General features: G+C 28.9%; 2 protein-coding genes across 7 annotated transcripts in view; one reads left to right on the top strand and one right to left on the bottom strand.

Annotated features, from left to right (window-relative positions):
* Nucleotides 1-17,677, bottom strand: part of LOC107453556 (dipeptidyl peptidase 3) — a 58,475-nt gene that overhangs the window by 34,766 nt on the left and 6,032 nt on the right. The window contains exons 1-4 of one of the 6 annotated variants that reach the window (XM_043052011.3): nt 4,947-5,454; nt 3,687-3,848; nt 1,617-1,769; nt 169-288 (exon numbers count right to left, since the gene is read on the bottom strand). In XM_043052011.3, the coding sequence (XP_042907945.2) occupies nt 169-288; nt 1,617-1,769; nt 3,687-3,845 (432 nt within the window). In that variant the 5' untranslated portion in view covers nt 3,846-3,848; nt 4,947-5,454. Of the gene's footprint in view, nt 1-168; nt 289-1,616; nt 1,770-1,848; nt 1,940-3,686; nt 3,849-4,946; nt 5,455-17,677 lie in introns of those variants that run through there. The other 5 variants (XM_087152348.1, XM_087152351.1, XM_087152350.1 and 2 more) reach the window with 5 other exon arrangements.
* On the top strand, nt 13,266-15,760 carry LOC107453557 (uncharacterized). The gene has a single exon (XM_016070426.4). It carries the CDS (start codon nt 14,181-14,183, stop codon nt 15,276-15,278), a length of 1,098 nt encoding a protein of 365 aa, XP_015925912.3. The 5' UTR covers nt 13,266-14,180; the 3' UTR covers nt 15,279-15,760.

Raw genomic sequence — 17,677 nt, 5'->3', positions numbered from 1 at the left:
GATTTAAAAAACTTGCCTAAATTTTAAAAAAAAAGGAAAACTATCAAACTTGATATGTACTTAATAACAAACAAACTTAATAACTCCTCCTTAATAAACATATTTATGAAATTTAAAGAAAATACTTTTTTCATATAGTCAAAGTAAAGCAATAGTAAAAAATGTCACCTTGAACTCATCTTCATTAAAATCACATTCTTTCAAAGCAATTTCTTTCAAAGCTTGAATAGGTTGCATAGAGAACAACTTATGAAGTAACACAAAAATTAATGGACTCTCCAAAGAAGTCTGGAAAAATAATATGTTCATTTAAAATGTATGCCAAATACATTATTTGTTATAATTTTCCAGGATAAAAATCAAATTATCAATAATTTGATGATAATAAATGCTGAATCATTTATGTCAAAAGTATAAATTAGAAAAACTCTTAACACACTTTTGATAAACAACACACAAAGTTTATTCCATAAGAAATAGGAACAAGATAAATAAAATATCACTGGAAAAGTTTAACTTTCTTCATTAATTAATTCACATTTACAATTCAGAAAAATTAAGACACAATTTATGCCTTTTTATTTTATTAAAATATGAATTAAATGAACATAACTCTATACAGAATAAAATTTATTATAACTATTTACTCACTCGTTTAAAAACTTTTACCGAGTCACAAATTAAATTTGGTGTTTCACCTAATAGTTCATTTTCACCAAAAGTAACTTATATGTTATTTATATATTTGTATTGCTTTTAATAATTAGTAATTAACTGAAACAGTGTAGTTACAATTATCAAATTGCATACTGCATACAAATAATAATAAAAATGTAATATTTTCTACTCAAATTAAGAATTATAGGCCAAGAAACTTAAGTTTCAAAAAAGTTGAATAATGTAACCATTATGAAATAGGATAAAAAACATTTTGTTAAAAAAGAAAAAAAAACAATCAGTGATGAAGCACACATTTATTTCATACCAACCACAAACCTGTATTATCATCTATCCAATAATCATGCAATTAAATAATTCAACCATCCAATCATTAATAAATCATCCAATTGTTCAACAAAAACTCACATTATAATGAAGGAGCTTAAAAACGAGTATTCAAAGTAATGTGTCACAAAAGATATATCAAAAGAAATTACGTCAAATTTTTAGTTAATTTAAAATATTAAATGATAATAATAATAATCAATTTTAAAAACTAGACAATCAGAAACAATAGCTCTGAAAAAATTTCTTCTGATTTCATTCCTTTTATAAGATAAATTGAGCCAAATGATTAACTCAAAATATAATTTAAGCATTAAAGTAGCATAATTGGTTTTAAAATTTTTTAAATTATCATACGTCAATCGTGAATCAATCATGAACATGGAAAACAATAGTGAAATACCAAATTACATTTATGCTACTGATAATTTAATAAAAAAGAAATAAAGAAATGTAAAAAGAAATAAAGAAATGTGAAAAGAAATAAAGACATAAAATATAACTATAAAAAAACGAAAAGGACATTACAAAAAAACACACAATAAATAATTTGTAACACAAAAAAATAACGGTAAACAATGATTTTATATTAAAAAAATCTAATTATGTACCTGGGGTAAATCAATAAGACCTCCAAACCAACTTGCTCTAGATAAATAATGGGCATAGAACTTTTCCTTTTCAGATAAAGAGTTGAAAGACTCTGTACAATCCAATAAAGCAATTGGAGTATTTATTGGATATATAAACTGAGACGACATTTTCTGCAAAAGAAAAAAAAGCATAAATGTTGGAAAATTTTATCTGAAAAAAAATACAAGAGAAATCTGAAAAATTAAATACCCAGAAATTTAATAATAGAAAATCAAACTATCATAAACTTTATTTTATATGCAAGATAGAGCTTTTAATTTCCAGGATGGATCTAGAACTCCTAACTCCTAAAAATACTAAGTGAATTATATAACCATGCAATATAATTCAAAATAAAGATGAAATATTACGAAAATTTTGTCATTTTAAATCAAGGGTGCGGTGATAATTTTAACTAGAGTGTCCAGAAATAAAACTTAATGCAATTTCTGTTGAAATTAAAACAATTATTAAAAATATATAAACAATAAACACAGAAATGATGTATAATGAAAGTGAACGGAAGAAAATACATCTTTGGATAAAACACAGATAATGAAATCTCTAAGTTTGGCTAAATTACTATTTTTAAATATAAAAAAAAGAAAATTTAAATGTCTTACTTCATTTATTTGCAGAATAAACTAATGGCAACTTTATTTAATGGAGAAATTATCCCTAGATGCCACTTTCATTCCTTTCCAACTGTGCCATATCTTATTACCTCCTGTTGTCATATGCCCTTTTGTGACTTTATTATCAAAAATCAAAGGCCTCATTCTAATTAACCCAATGATTTTGGTTTCAAAACTTAATTACTCACAACCCAGATGTCACATTTTGACGTGATAGAAAGGGGAAAACATTTAAAATATTTCCAATATGTTTTTCATTTGCTTCTATAATAAATAGGAAAATTTAGTGTATTTCTTTCATTTTATAAATACATTTATGCTATGGCTCAGGAATTTTGATGTTTGAAATATTAGATTTTTTTTCTCGCCCCCCCCCCCCCAAAAAAAAACATTATTTGTAACATCTTAACTTAAGAAGGGACTCCACCCTGAGATGGTAAAATATTACCGTTTTCTTGAACTTTTTTTAAGTAATAGAGACAATGCAGAGACTCCTTGTTTTTTTATGTTGTTTAGCTACAATTTAAGTCTATTTTAAAAAATTTTCTTTCACAAAATAATTAAAAATAAGTTGGTGGCAGCTCCGTGTTTGGCTGGTTATCAAAAAGTAGCACCTCACTGGCCTCATGGATTTAGAAGTCTGAAACAACATAGGAAAACAATTTTGTTTAGATTTTCTGAAACATAAAGACATTATCTAAAAAGTAGCATAGCGGTTTTTTGATATTCACAAAATTACCAAAATGGCGGCAACTTAATCATTTAATTCGTTTTTCATTTAAAAAAATATTCCTTAAAATACTAATATAAAATCGAAATATAAAAATATCTAAAAAATCCTATGCTACTTTCTAAAGAATATATTTTTACGCAATTTAAAATAAAGAGCAGCTTATTTCGTTGTATAGATCATGAGAAAAATGCTAGACCAAGTCAAAAAAACAGCGTTTTGAGAAAAAAGCGTTTAAAATTTTGACTTATGGTAGGGGAAAACGTTTAATTTCATATATATAATGGTCGATAAATGGAATGCCTACAATAAGTTTCTATATACAGTCAACAGAATGGATGAGACACAAAAAGAATGTCGACCCTCCTAATCTGGCCGAGCGGGCCTTTCTACCTGCTTAGCGATGACTCTCTATTTTCCTGTATAACTTCCTAACGAAGTTAGGTACCGAGAAATCGTTTTAGACAGTCATTAGAAAGGGTACAAAAATTCGAAAAATGCAATAAATTTTTTTTGGAATTATTCAGGGTGGGGTCCCCATTTAATAAGCAAATCACCTCTTGTTAATTTGAATTCAACGCATCTATTTATTTATATAATTTTTAAGACTCTTTTTTTTGTAGCATTAATATGAATATCTTGCATTTTAATCCAAAATGATTCATAAATAAAAAAAAACTCACTGTTTTTGTAGGCTTGAGGGATGTCGATTTGCAACTGTGATAAATAGATGAGTGAAAAAAATTTACCACTATTCTTTTGTTAGAAAGATAATTGCTCAAAAATGGGCGAAAACAAGAAGGAAATCTTCTAAGCTGCTTATACAAAAATAGAGTTTTCATAAACTAAAATGCAAAATTATGAAAACAATTATAAAATAATAAACAATTAGGAATTGTAAGAGCAACATGAAAAATAAATACTTTAGCTTTTAAAAAATAATTTGTACAAAATTGTATTATACTCAATTGATGAAAATTATCGCCTATGATAAAAGAAGCAAAAGCATTAGTTACAAATCCTGAAGTTGTTGCAACTCACAACATTTACAGTGACAGTGAAATAAAAATTAAAGTAAACATTTAAAGTGGCAGTTCCTTAAGAAAACAGAAAATATTTAATTATATTTACCTATAACATTTACATTGGTACTGAAATAAAATTTTAAGTCAAGCCAGATGCTAGTCATTGTGTCAGGAAAATTATAAGATTAATTTACATGTTTGTTGTTGTGATTATAATCGTTAAAGCAAAAATTTTGTTACCACTTTAAATGTTTGTGAAAAAAAAAAACAGGGACATTATTGATCAGTGATAGTAACTAAAATAGCCAATGCTCATTGTTAACATGCGTTTCTGAATGTAGGCAACATGTACATGTAAAAAAATATTATCTATCAATATAAATTAGCTACAAAAAGAATTGCTGAACCAAACGAAATATGCTTAATCTTAAAACTTTATAAAATCTCTTAAGAAACATGTATTAAACTTATTAACAGCTTAATTAGTAATTCATAATAATTACTTTAATTATTCAATCATTTCTAGAGTTATGAAAACTGAATAAACACACATAAATTTTGCATCAGTATTAAAAAAAACGAGTTGTTAAAACGAGTGACAAATATATAAACATCAATAAATAATTATTAATGTTTTTATTAATCTTCAAAACATATTTGAGTGGCAACTTTTGCGTGATATGTATCTTAAAAATTATGTTATCGTAACTATAATAAAAACTGTAACAACCTAAAGTAAAAATATTCTGCACGTGTTATCTTTTCTATTATTCATGAGAAATTTTCAACAAAATTAGGATAAATTGAAATTTGACATATATTTTAAGGTAATATAACTTCATAGAATAAAGTGACAGTAAAACTACAAAATTCCCCCTTAAAATACATTTGGCAAGACTGATAAATCAAATTACTTACTCAAAAAACTTATTTTATATGAATTCTGCTTCAAAATAAATAATTTTATAAAAGATCTACACTTTAAATATAAAATTTTGAAATTTACTTGAATTAAACAAGTTAGAGCACCATTAAATATACGATGACAATGCAAAGATAGCAAAGATCAACATCAAAACAAGTAACTTGTACGCTACAGTGGCAAGTTTCCCACGATAAAAACTGAAAATACTTATCGATTTTTTCCAGTTTTTTTAATTATAAATTATATCTTAAGAAAAGATAAACTCGAAAAACCGATCGAGCAGGTTTATATTGCGTACGACTTGAAAGTAACGCGTCACAATTGACTTTCAAAACATTTGCTTGGAAATCTGATTAACGCTTTATCTAATCTCAATTTTTATTTTGTATTTTTTTCTTAACTTTTAACTAAAGGTATCTTTATTAACAGAAATAAACCGATAATGGCAAATCGAAACTTGGCGTAGCGCAGTGTTAGTTTCACTTTTTGTATATTTTTATCTGGCGAATCGAAAACTTTTTGCAAACAATTATAAAACTCATTAAAGAGATATTTTCTCTTAAAATGTAACGTTTGAAAATTATTTATCAATTTTTTTAATTTAACTCTGATTAAAACACTTTAAATCAGTCGCTTATTAGTTTCCAAAAAATAATAATTAGAAAATATAACTGCAATTTAAATCATAGGGCAGATAAAATATTACAATTTATTTATTGTTGTAGTTGTTAATTTACGTCGCACTAGAGCTGCACAATGGGCTATTGGCGACGGTCTGGGAAACATCCCGGAGGATGATCCGAAGACATGCCATCACAATTTTGATCCTCTGCGGAGGGGATGGCACCCCCGCTTCGGTAGCCCGACGACCTGCGCGCGAAATCGAGCACTTTACGGTAGCACAGTTTAACGAGGACCAATACCGCACACCTTCGGTCCCTATGCAGACTGATCCAAGTGGTCCCCCACCCGCACACTGACCGTAGCCAGTGATGCTTTATTTAAGGAAGTCCTAAAAAGAACTGACTGCAAGGCTCGGTCAGAGAACAAGTGGGTGACCACCTTGGACACCGAGACCGGTGAATTTTCGATGGGACCGAGGGAGAGCGGTATCGGCTCTCATTAAACCATTTCAGCTTAAAGTGCTTGACTTCAAGCAACTACCAAAGTGGGGGAGCCATCGCCTTCGCAGAGAAAATTGCAATGACATGTCTTCGGATCCTCCTCAATGAAGTTTCCTAGACCATCATCAATAGCTCTTGTGCTACTCTAGAGCGACGTAAATAAAGTATTACTACTTATTAAATAACTTACTTATTATACAGTTGAACCTGTTTTTGCGGAATGTCTTTTTTTATGCTGTTTTTTATTTGTGCTGTCCCTTCTCGTGAGCTTTTTATTGGTGCAATTCTATTTTATTTTAGCTTTTTTTTGTGATGAGGATTTCAAGCAAATTTGCATTAGATTTCCAAACATTGTTGGCGTTTTCTCTTATCTTGATAACGTTTGCTGTTTGGAAATAAAAGTTTGTTTCATTAAAACGAAATGAACTTTTCCTATTATTGCGAGCAATAAAAAATTGTCATATAATAATATTCAGTTGTCTTATCTCTTTCTGGAGAGTAATTTTAAAGTTTAAAATATGAAATGCAATTAAGTTTTTAAAAGATACTGATCTCTACCAGCTAAATATTAAATTAAGATATATTTACCTCGCAGATATACTACTTATTCATGGCATTCTAAAAACATGCACAGTTTAAAACTTGTAACTTTTAGATATGACATTAAAAGAAGTACAAAATGTGGCTTTATTGTCAATTTGTAACAGAAATTTAATTTTCTTCAAAAAATTTAATTTTATGATGGAAATATTTTTTTTTCATTCTTAAATAAAAGCAATACCTTCAATTCACGCAAACAAGAAAACAAGAGATATGTTACTTCATCAAATTTTCTTAAAATGAAAATTCATTTATTTTATTTTTCTTTCCTCTTTTTCTTCAGCACGACAGCCCCTTACAGGCCTTGGCTGCCTCAACCACGCGTAGCCTCCAACGCCTCCTATCCATGGCGACTTTTTTCCGATAGTTAATCTTTATTACTTTGAGATTTTTAGTAGTGTCATCCAACCATCTAGTTGGAGGTCTTCCTCTGGCCCGAGATCCAGAAGGATTTTTAGAAGTGGCGATTCGAACTGCGTTGTTTTCTGGACCTCTCCAGATATGGCCAAGCCATCTTAATCTACTGATTATTTTTCTTTAGGAAGTATAATTGTTTAAAGCAAGGGTGGTCAACACTGAGCAACTCGTGCACCACTTTTAGTATAAAAAATCTTGAGCATGGCAATTATTAATATAAATTTTATGTCAAGTCAATAAGTGCTACCGTGTTAATGTTGTTCATTGAATTATTACACGTACAGTAACTTTTTTCTAGATCAAATTAAGCTACAAGTTAGAAAATATGACAGATGTTATCTTTAAAATCTTGAAAAATTGAATTGTTTCTAGTGAAATTTAAACAATGGCTAACATTTAATCAATCACAATTTTTTGCTCATCATTTTTATACATTTGAATGAGCAGGAAAATAATATACAGAAAATTACATTTAATTAATTTTTTTTTAAATGAGACAATTTTTCAATTGCAAATAATAAGGAGAAAATTTACAAGGATACAAATGTTAATGTGATTTCTGTATTGTTTTAATTTCAGCTAATTCTTTTATATTAAAAATTTTTGTAAAAAATTATTATTTTTCAATTAAAATTGAGTTGGTGTGCCACACAAAATGCCACCTCTGGTTTAAAGTAACTCTATTTTTTATATGTCAAATATAGCACACACGAATTTGAATTATTTGGTGTTAAAAGTCATGTTTCTCTATTTAGATATTACCTTAAATTTTACATTACATTATGGGAAAGTACAAATTTTATTTTAAACTACGCTTGATGAAATCTTGAAATTTAAAGAATAGGAATACTGTATATATTGGATAGAAAAGTATTTTTGTAAAAATTTTAAGAAATATATGCAGAGAAGTTTTTTTGTTGAGGTTATAAATTTTTTTTTAAACTCAAAATTTCAGGAGAGGGATAACATGGGCCCTTGGCCTTATTTCATCACTGAGTAGAAACAAATATAGCCCGTGTTAAAAAAAAATAGTGTAGAGCTTTATTCTGTAATTCACTTCAAACACACTTCAAAGAACCTTTATTTCTTTTTTAACTTTTATTTATTCAAAGAGCCTTTATTTCTTTTTTAAATTTTATGTATTCAACGAACCTTTATTTAACTTTTATGTATTTTTCCTAATAATGAATTTTTCATATTAATCAGCGATGATTGAATCAGCTTAAGTAAAAACATTAAAAAAGAAATAAGTTCCGGTTGCTCCGGAAGCTTATGCGGACCATTACGTCTACAAGAGAAAATAAAGGTCTGGTTTCTTAGGACAAGCGCCTTATCTGGGCGTCAGCGGGACGTCAACGTCGCGCTGACGCCAACAAAATACTGGTTTGTTAGCTCAAGGCCTGGTTTCTTAGAACTAGCGCCTTATCTGGGCGTCAGCGGAAAGTTGACGTAGAGCTGACGCCAAAAAAATACTTTTTTGTTAGCTCAGCGTGAGCAGTCGGTCCAACGCAGACATTATCTCTCATTACGCATGCGTTAATAACGTAAACAAATATTTATTTTGAATTTGTATTGACTTTGTGATTGTCGACCAGTGTTTTAGAGAACAAATAATGACTTTGTCCAAGAAAAAACCCATTATAGCTGAGCTAAATGAAGAGTGCTATGCTTAATGAAGAAGCTATGTTTAATGTCAAAGTCAAAATCTTTGCTGATTTCAATGTGCTGTTGGATGTTGTCCGCCATTGCTTCTGTGGTTAACGTCACGTTGTAATCCAACTGCAGTTAAGTTGGACGGCAATTGTAGTTCAAGATGAGCGTTCGATGACGTATACTATCAAACTCACAAATGGACCAATCAGAGGTTAACGCTGATTTACAGCTGACGGCGTCCTGTTCTAAGAAACCAGGAGCTCAAACCTCGCAGACTTCGAACGAGCTAGGAAGAGAAAAATGACGTCATTTTGACGTCACGTTTCTACTCCTAGGGAAAACCTGAAACCTCGCGCTTTCGAACGGATTTTGCTAACGGGCTGCGATCTTCATTTTTCCTCCCATCTATCGGAAAGCTTTCACCTAACAATTTGCTGGTGAAAGCGATTCGAACGTTCGAATAGGATGTGTTTAACACTGGGGTTAAATTAGATTTCCGATTTCAAAGATAATTTTTACCCAGATATTTTATGATTTTTTATAATCATTTACCTAGATATTTTATGAATATATTTCAGACATAATTTTTTCTCTCACAAATTTATTATTTCATATAATAAATGGATTAAATAATTAGTTTCGGTTTCCAGCAGAACTTATAATAAAATCTATAATAATCTTGCACGACTTTATATAAAACGTGAACATTTTTTCTGTTCCAAATTTTTGTGTATTCTTAGCCATAATATGTTTAGTATAATTATTGCCATGTTTTTATTAACTTTTATTTTAATTACCTCGTAATATTTTCAAAATATCTGCAGAAAAAAAATGGAATTTTTTTCTTTAAAAAATTGGTGAGTTATGACTGAGATTAGTGCCAAATAAATAAAAAAGATTACTATAACTAAATCGTATAAAATTTAAATAAGAATTACTATAAATTGTATGCTTATTTTTAATCCGCTATGCAATTTTCCATCAGAGATTTGAAAGAACTGAAGCTTTTAGAACATGATCGGTTTTGTAATTTTTATAAAGTAGTTGATTAGTTTAGATGCATAATTAAGAAGCATAATTTCATTTATTTTCACTTGTCTTTTGAGTTGGGTAGAATATAAGTGGGTAATAAAAAGCATGGAATATGAAGAGCGGAAATTTTTTCGATATAATCGTTTTTGAATTATTATTAAGTTGCAGTTAAATTTAGAAGCATAATTAAGAAACATTTTTATTATTTTTTTTTTATTTTTCTGTTCATACTTTAAGTGCGAAATTTCATCTTTTATTTTCTAAGACAAAAAGATATTTTTACTCTTATATCTATCTATAATGCCAAAATATATTCGACAATTTAGTTTTTGAAAAATTATCTGTTATTTTTAGGAATAAAATTTGTTAAGATTAAGATTAAAAAAATTCTAAAATCACCTTTTTTAAATTTTTGTTGTTGTTAGAAATAGCATTAAAAAAGCAATTGAATAAGAAAAGCGTTTTAGAGTTATTTCTTAATCTACTGTTTGACATTTGATCTTTTTAAAATAATTACTCCTTTAATAAAATGGTAAGTAATAAGTTTTAGGGTGGCAAAAAAACTTATTTTCTTTTCTGTTTCGAGATTCTCCATTAATCTAATTCTCACTCTCATTCAGCTAAGTTATTCTAAAGATATTCACTTATATTTATTTGTTATTATTAAACTAGCGTTATTATGTTTTTATTCAAGTAATACTTTAAATTATCTTAATGTATGCGATTAATTCTACTTCAAAAAGCTTTTTTCGAATTTTTGCGACGTGTAAAAAGAGAGAATTTCTTTTGAATTGCTTTAGCATAATTTATTTATATACAGAATGGTAAATCATAAGAAAAAAATATCCTGCGTCAATCAGAAAAACAATTGAAAATATGTGTGCAATAAAAACTAGTTGATATTTGCATCGAGCTAAACTACTAACACTAATTTGCGATAAAATAAAATCACGAATAATCCTTATGGCTAGACCATTTTCCATTGCTGTACAATGGAATTGTATAACTAAAAGTTCTGACTCCCAAAAGTTCTAACAAAGTTTTCATGACTTGGCACCCTTGTCTTCTGAGTTGGATTCCATATAAGAGCATAATAAAAAGACCGGAATATAAAGAAAGAAAACTTTTTGAATAAAATTGTTTTTGAATTAATTGTTTTAAAGTTGCTGGTAAATTTAGATGCATAATTAAGAAACCTTTTTTTATTATTTTTTTCCTTAATTTTCCTGTTCTCAATATTCCAAGAAAAAATTATTTATATTTCTAGTCTTATAATTATGACATCGAAATATACTCAAAAATTTGTTTTTTAAAAACTATGTAATATTTTATGAAAAAATTTTTTTAAAATAAACATTAAAAAATTTCTAAAAAAATCACGTTGTTTTAAATATTTTGTTTAAAAATTGTACTAAAAAAATTCCAGACTAAAGAAAACTTTTTAGTTATTTCTTAAGCTGTTGTTTGACATTTGAATTTTTGAAAATACTTATTGTTAGTATTACAAATTTTAGGGAGAGAAAAAATCAAGCATAATTGTTTTCTCTGTTTTGAGATTTTTTTTAAAATATTAGTTAAGTATTAATAATTTGCTAAGTATTATTAATTTTTAAATATTAACTAATATATTCTGTTTTACCTGTATTCATTGGTAATTATTATACCAATCTTTTTTTGGTATTATTCGAATAATATTTTAAGTTATCCTCATTGATGCAATTAATTCAAATTCAAAAAGTCTCTTACAAATTTATGTGGCACTTAAAACAAATATTTTTCCGAATTACTTTTTCATAATTTATTTACATACACAATGGTAAATGATAAGACAAAAAAAGTAAAATCCAGCATCAAATATAAAAACAATTGAGAATATTTTGAAATTGAAAATGTGTTTAATTGAAAGTATTAAAAATACTTGTAACGAGTTAAACTTTAAAAACGAATTTGTGATATATAAAAAATCACGAACTGCCCTTATGGTTAGAACGACAATAGTGAAATTGTGTAACTAATAACTCTAGCATGAAATTCTTAAGTAAAGTACAACTACTTGGCATCCTTGTCTACTGAGTTGGGTTTAATGTAAGAGGGTAATGTAAGGCAAAAAATTCATTGCAGAGAATTTTTTTCCAAATCTAGTTCAATATAACACAACGATTGAAAATACCATTTCCAAAAAAAAGATAAATTATTAAATTTGAAAAATAAATATTGCATTGTTTGAGTTGCGAATCGTAATTTATTATAAAAAAGAAGAAAAGAATGTTTTTCTTGAAAAAATAACTTACAATTATTAAAATGTATAAGTTTGCAATTGCGAAAAAAAAAAAAAAAAGAGGAATCATAACAAAAAAGAAATTGAAAAATTGAAAAAGCAGTTTCTTTTAAAATTGTAAAGCAAATTTTTTTAAAGATTATTTAAACTAACAATTATTTAAAAAATGCTAGTTTAAAGTTTATTTCAGGCATTCTACCGATTTATTAAAGTTTATTTATTGCGCGTTATTTTGATACTTATTGTAGCTTTAAAACTAAAAGATTTTAGTGTTATAAAGTATAAAGCTACACATTTTATCAATTGCAAATAATAAAAAATAAAAAAATAATAATAATTATAAATAATAGAAGGTAATAAAGTAATCATAAATATAATAAAAATTTTATATATAATAAAATAAGTAAAAATAGAAGATTGCAAAATTTTGTGAAATTAAATAACCTTTATTAATCATTAGTTCTTTAAATCTAAAAGCACTCGATAATATACATATAATTTCTAAAGATTCATAATCTAGTGATAAAATTTCTGATTGACTCAATTACATTTATTTAAAACAACATTCAAAGTATGATTTTTAGAAAAGGTAATAAATAAAGATGTATTGGATTTGTATTATTTGACGTATTATTTTTTATTTTAAGAATATTTCTTTTTATTGGCAAACTGTTAGTAAAAATATAGTTATAAGTAAATCGATTCTCTAATAATAAATACAATAATGCAAACAAGTTTAAAACGAATACTACATATTAAATTCTTGAAGAAAGATCAAAGATTAAAATATGTAGATATTTATTTTAGACTATGTATGTAATTGTCAAAATGAAAGAAGAATACATTCTCTTTCTGAAAGAACACTGTAAACTCTGGGATAAAGGTCACGACCCCTAAGCGAAGGGAGAACGATTAAAGGATAAACAAAAGCCATTGGTCACTTTCTTATAACTATCGATACAAAACGTCACTTCCTAGGGGGAGGGTCCGAACCTTTGCTCGAGGGCTGGGATTCCCTTCACCGCTCTCTTCGGGAGTAGCGAGATTTGGATTTTGTTTTACTATCGGACGGTGGTATAGAATAGACTTCGGGGAATAGTGACGTCACCGTCCGTGTTCGAAGTCTGCGAGGTTTGGGGTCCTGGCCTTAAGCTTCGCCTACAGATAAGGTGAATATTTAGTAGCAGCGACATCTATGGTCATAAACTGCTCCGAGATCCTGGAGATCAGGTGAGTAGAAATAAGCGACCAATAACGTAAACAACTTTTACCGGCTGGCTACCGCAATTATGTTTGTTTAAAAATTCTTTATTGAGATAAACTAAATTAAAACAGACTATCTCAATTATACTGAGGAAGACTTTTATTAACCCCATTTGTGTAAAGGAAGGCTTTACTGAATTGTTTTGTCTTTTTTCATTACTTAATTTCCTATTTAAATTTCGAAGATATATTTGTACAGGGGTATGAGATGTAATAAAACTCTTATATGCACTCAATTATATAAACCTGCCTATCAAAAAACCCTACCAATATAAAGTAAATTGCCCTCATAGTAATGGGAAAAAATATAGAAAATGCTTTAAAAAGATTATTTCCATGCAGATCTTATTCATTTATTATCTTCTTTATACGGAAAATAAATGTGGCTAGAAATGATAAAAACTATTTTTTCTTCGTGCTGACAGTAAACAGAATATGTTTCCTGAATGATTCATATTATTAATAAACTATTCATGCAGTGTGTGTTAAATGCTTCCTGACAGAAAGAAATATTATTAAACACAATATCATTTTATGTGATAGTAACAATTTATGTTCGGACACTAGCAGCAAATAATGTGTGTCATAGATATAATGATGTTTTAACACGAAAATAATTTCATACAAAGAAATTTAATGTTTGTAGTTTATGTGCTTATAAGATTCCAAGAGTAGTTAATGAGTAGTTGATAGCGTATGTGATATAATTTTTTGAAGCAAACAAGAGTGACAGATAGTTAATACTCTTTATATTAGCTAGAAGTTGGGAGTTTATTTCTTGCAGTATACATGTAATCAGACTTTGTCATAAAATTGTTCACATTTTTCTGCTCTTAGTTGAGAAACCTTGTTCATGCAGTATGGGGGAAAAAAGCTTCCCTCAGAAAAGTAAACTTATTGAACATAGTGTTATTCATCCTGTAAGAAAATCTTATTCTTGTAGTATATGTAATATGAGTTTTTCAGAAAGAGGAACACTTACTAAACACAGCCGTGTTCATACTGGTGAGAAACCATTTTTTTGTAGTGTATGTAATAAGAGATTCTCACAAAGAAGTAAACTTACTGAACACAGTCGTGTTCATACTGGTGAGAAACCTTTTTCTTGTAGTATATGTAGTATCAGTTTTTCACAAAAAGGCAATCTGATAAGTCATCGCCGTGTTCATACTGGAGAAAAACCTTATTCTTGTAGCATATGTAATAAAAGTTTTTCAGAAAGAAGTTCACTGACTAAACACAGTCTTCTTCATACTGGGGAGAAACCTTATTCTTGTAGTATATGTAATAAAAGTTTCCCACGAAAAGATAGACTAACTGAACACAGTCGAGTTCATACTAGGGAGAAACTTTTTTCTTGTTGTATATGTAACAAGAATTTTAGAGTAAGAGCTGAGCTGACTAAACACAGTCTTGTTCATACCGATGAGAAACATTATTCTTGTAGTGTATGTAATAAAAGTTTTTCTCGAAAATACCATCTGATAAGTCACTGCCGTGTTCATACTGGTGAAAAACCTTATTCTTGTAGTGTATGTAATAAGAGTTTTTCTGAAAGAGGTAAACTGGCTAAACACAGTCTTCTTCATACTGGAGAAAAACCGTATTCTTGTAGTATATGTAATAAGAGTTTTTCAGTAAAAAGTACACTGACTAAACACAGTCGTGTTCATACTGGTGAGAAACTTTTTTCTTGTAGTATATGTAATAACAGATTTTCACAAAAATCTCATCTGATAAGACACCGCCGTATTCATACTGGTGAAAAACCTTATTCTTGTAGTATATGTAATAAGAGTTTTTCAGTAAGAAGTACACTGACTAAACACAGCCGTGTTCATACTGGTGAGAAACCTTATTCTTGTAGTATATGTAATAAGAGTTTTTCAGTAAAAAGTACACTGACTAAACACAGTCGTGTTCATACTGGTGAGAAACCTTATTCTTGTGTTATGTAATAAGAGTTTTTCAGACGGAGATAATGTATCGAAGCAGATTCGTGTTCATACTGACGAGAAATATTATATTTGTGGTATATGTAATAAGAGTTTTTCACAAAAAAAATCATCTGACTAAAGACATTTTTTCTCACACTCTGTTTAGAAGCTATATTCTTGTATTTGTAAAAAATTTTTTTTACTTAAAGACTATCCAGGTAATCACAGTTGTATTCATATCCTATGAAAAACTTCTCAAAAAGCTGACCTTGCTCTTTCTGTTTGTATTCACATTGGTGAGGAAACCTTTTTGTTGTAGCATAAGAGTTTATCTCAAAAATGTCCTCTTACTAAACACAATCTTTTTCAGAAAAGTGATACACCATATTTAAATGAATTTCAAATACTGTGGATTACCCTATTTGCATTAAAAATAAAGGTTTTTCATTGAAGTGTCATCTGACTAAACACTGCCTACTGGAATAAAGGATTTTATTTTTAAATAGTTTTTAGTGTAATCTTTCAGTTTTCGTAATTTTTCCTTTCTTTTGATTTTTTATAAGTAGTGCTTATAAAATAAACCTCAGTATAGAAATGTTAAGAATTTTAATTAAAATACAGCGTTACAAACGCATAGTAATTGCAATTTGTAACTTTGTATGCTGAATAGCATTACTTTATCACTAGCAGAGCTGGAGGCCAGACTAACCAATGGCTTGAGGCCCTCAGTGATAAAGGGCTCCCTTGAAATGGATTTTTTGAAATTCAATTTGAATTAAATTCATTTTGATTTGCACGCGGAACAATTGAAGGCAATGCCATAGCAAGTTCAGACTTGTTCAAACAAGAAGCAAAGAATTAAATGTTGTTGACATTATTGAGACGTTTTAAATTAAAAAGAAGTTATTTAGTGTCTCAACTGAAGTGCCGCATAATGCATGCGCCTTGATTTGGAAACGTTGATGTTTGAGATGGGAGAAAAATTTGACGAATTTGAGAGCAGAACCAAATCACTATTGCCTGAAAGTGATTTGGTTCTGCACTTTGATTTGGTTCTGCACAATGATTTGGCTCTGCAGATTTTTCAAGTGTCGCCTCTTGAATTTGACGAAGATGAAGTCCTATCAACAGAGATGCTCAAGAGGTGGTATTAACTGCTAGAGATAATTTTCGTATAAACGGATTCATCGTAATTATTGACATGCTCAAAACAGAAATTAACAAATGAGACAAAGTTTATTTGGAGGTTTCTCAGAAATTTTCTTTTTTGTCGGATTTTGGACTAGCGGAAAATAAATACTGAGAAGCAATTTCTAATTTAGTTTACTTTTAGTTTGACGATTTGGAAGATTTTTATTCTGAACTGAAACAGTTTCAGAGTTACATGAAAAAAAAATTCCCATCAAAAACTCAGTTCATGCATTCAGAACTTCACAAAACTTTGTTTCAAGACAAACTTGGATCTGTTTTTCCAAATGTTGAAACCAAATGTTGAAATTTTTATTCTGAACTGAAACAGTTTCAGAGTTACATGAAAAAAAAATTCCCATCAAAAACTCAGTTCATGCATTCAGAACTTCACAAAACTTTGTTTCAAGACAAACTTGGATCTGTTTTTCCAAATGTTGAAACCGCTCTTTGCATTTTTGTAACTTTTATGATAACAAATTGTTCTGTAGAGTGCTCATTTTCAGAAATGAAACAAGACAAGAGGGAGCAAAGAAGCGTCATGTTTCAAAAACGATTAGACATGCTAAGTTTGTTGTTTATCGAATCAGACGTTCTCCGTGAAATTAATTTTTATAAAATTATAGATGAGTTTATTCATCGCAAGAGCAGAAAAAAAGATACAGATACCAATTTTATAGAAAAGATTTTTAATACCAATTTTATAGTAGCGTTGATTTTGTAAAGTGTTAATAAATTTCAAATTCTTTCAAAATTTTATAATTATTTTTTAGTTCTAATGTAACAAAATAAAGTAAAATTTAATTTATTATTATTTTAAATATGCTTTCTTAAATGAAAAGATATATAAATACTTTTATGTTTGAATAAATGTGGCTGGGTGGGACAGTTGGTTTGTCGTCGGCCTTCTGAGCCCAAGTCTGCGGGTTCGATCCCCGTCCCAGGCACCGGATTTTCGGGACTCAGAAAATCCTCAGTGACCATGTCGTATGATTATGCGGCATGTAGAAGATCCCTGGAGTGCCCTATTGGCTCATGGCATTTCCGGCAAAATTAAAATTTCTAGTGAACTTAAGCATCCAAATAAGAGTCTCGGTGCTGCCATCTAGTGTGGCAGAAACTAGACGTCCAAATTAACAAGGCCAACGGTATCTCACCCATTGTGGTGGTCCTGAAGGAGTGGATACCACTTCTGGATAATGCACTAGGTCTGCTCATGTGTGCGCACTTGT

This window comes from Parasteatoda tepidariorum, chromosome 9 (assembly GCF_982258835.1).
Source record: "Parasteatoda tepidariorum strain Cologne lab strain chromosome 9, Ptep-v5.0, whole genome shotgun sequence".
NCBI lineage: Eukaryota > Metazoa > Arthropoda > Arachnida > Araneae > Theridiidae > Parasteatoda > Parasteatoda tepidariorum.
The sequence above is the reverse complement of the archived record's forward strand: the minus strand, read 5'-3'. Positions and strand labels throughout refer to the sequence as shown.

Excerpts from the sequence above, each read along its gene's own strand:
- LOC107453557 (XM_016070426.4), top strand. The coding sequence starts at position 14,181 with ATGGGGGAAAAAAGCTTCCCTCAGAAAAGTAAACTTATTGAACATAGT.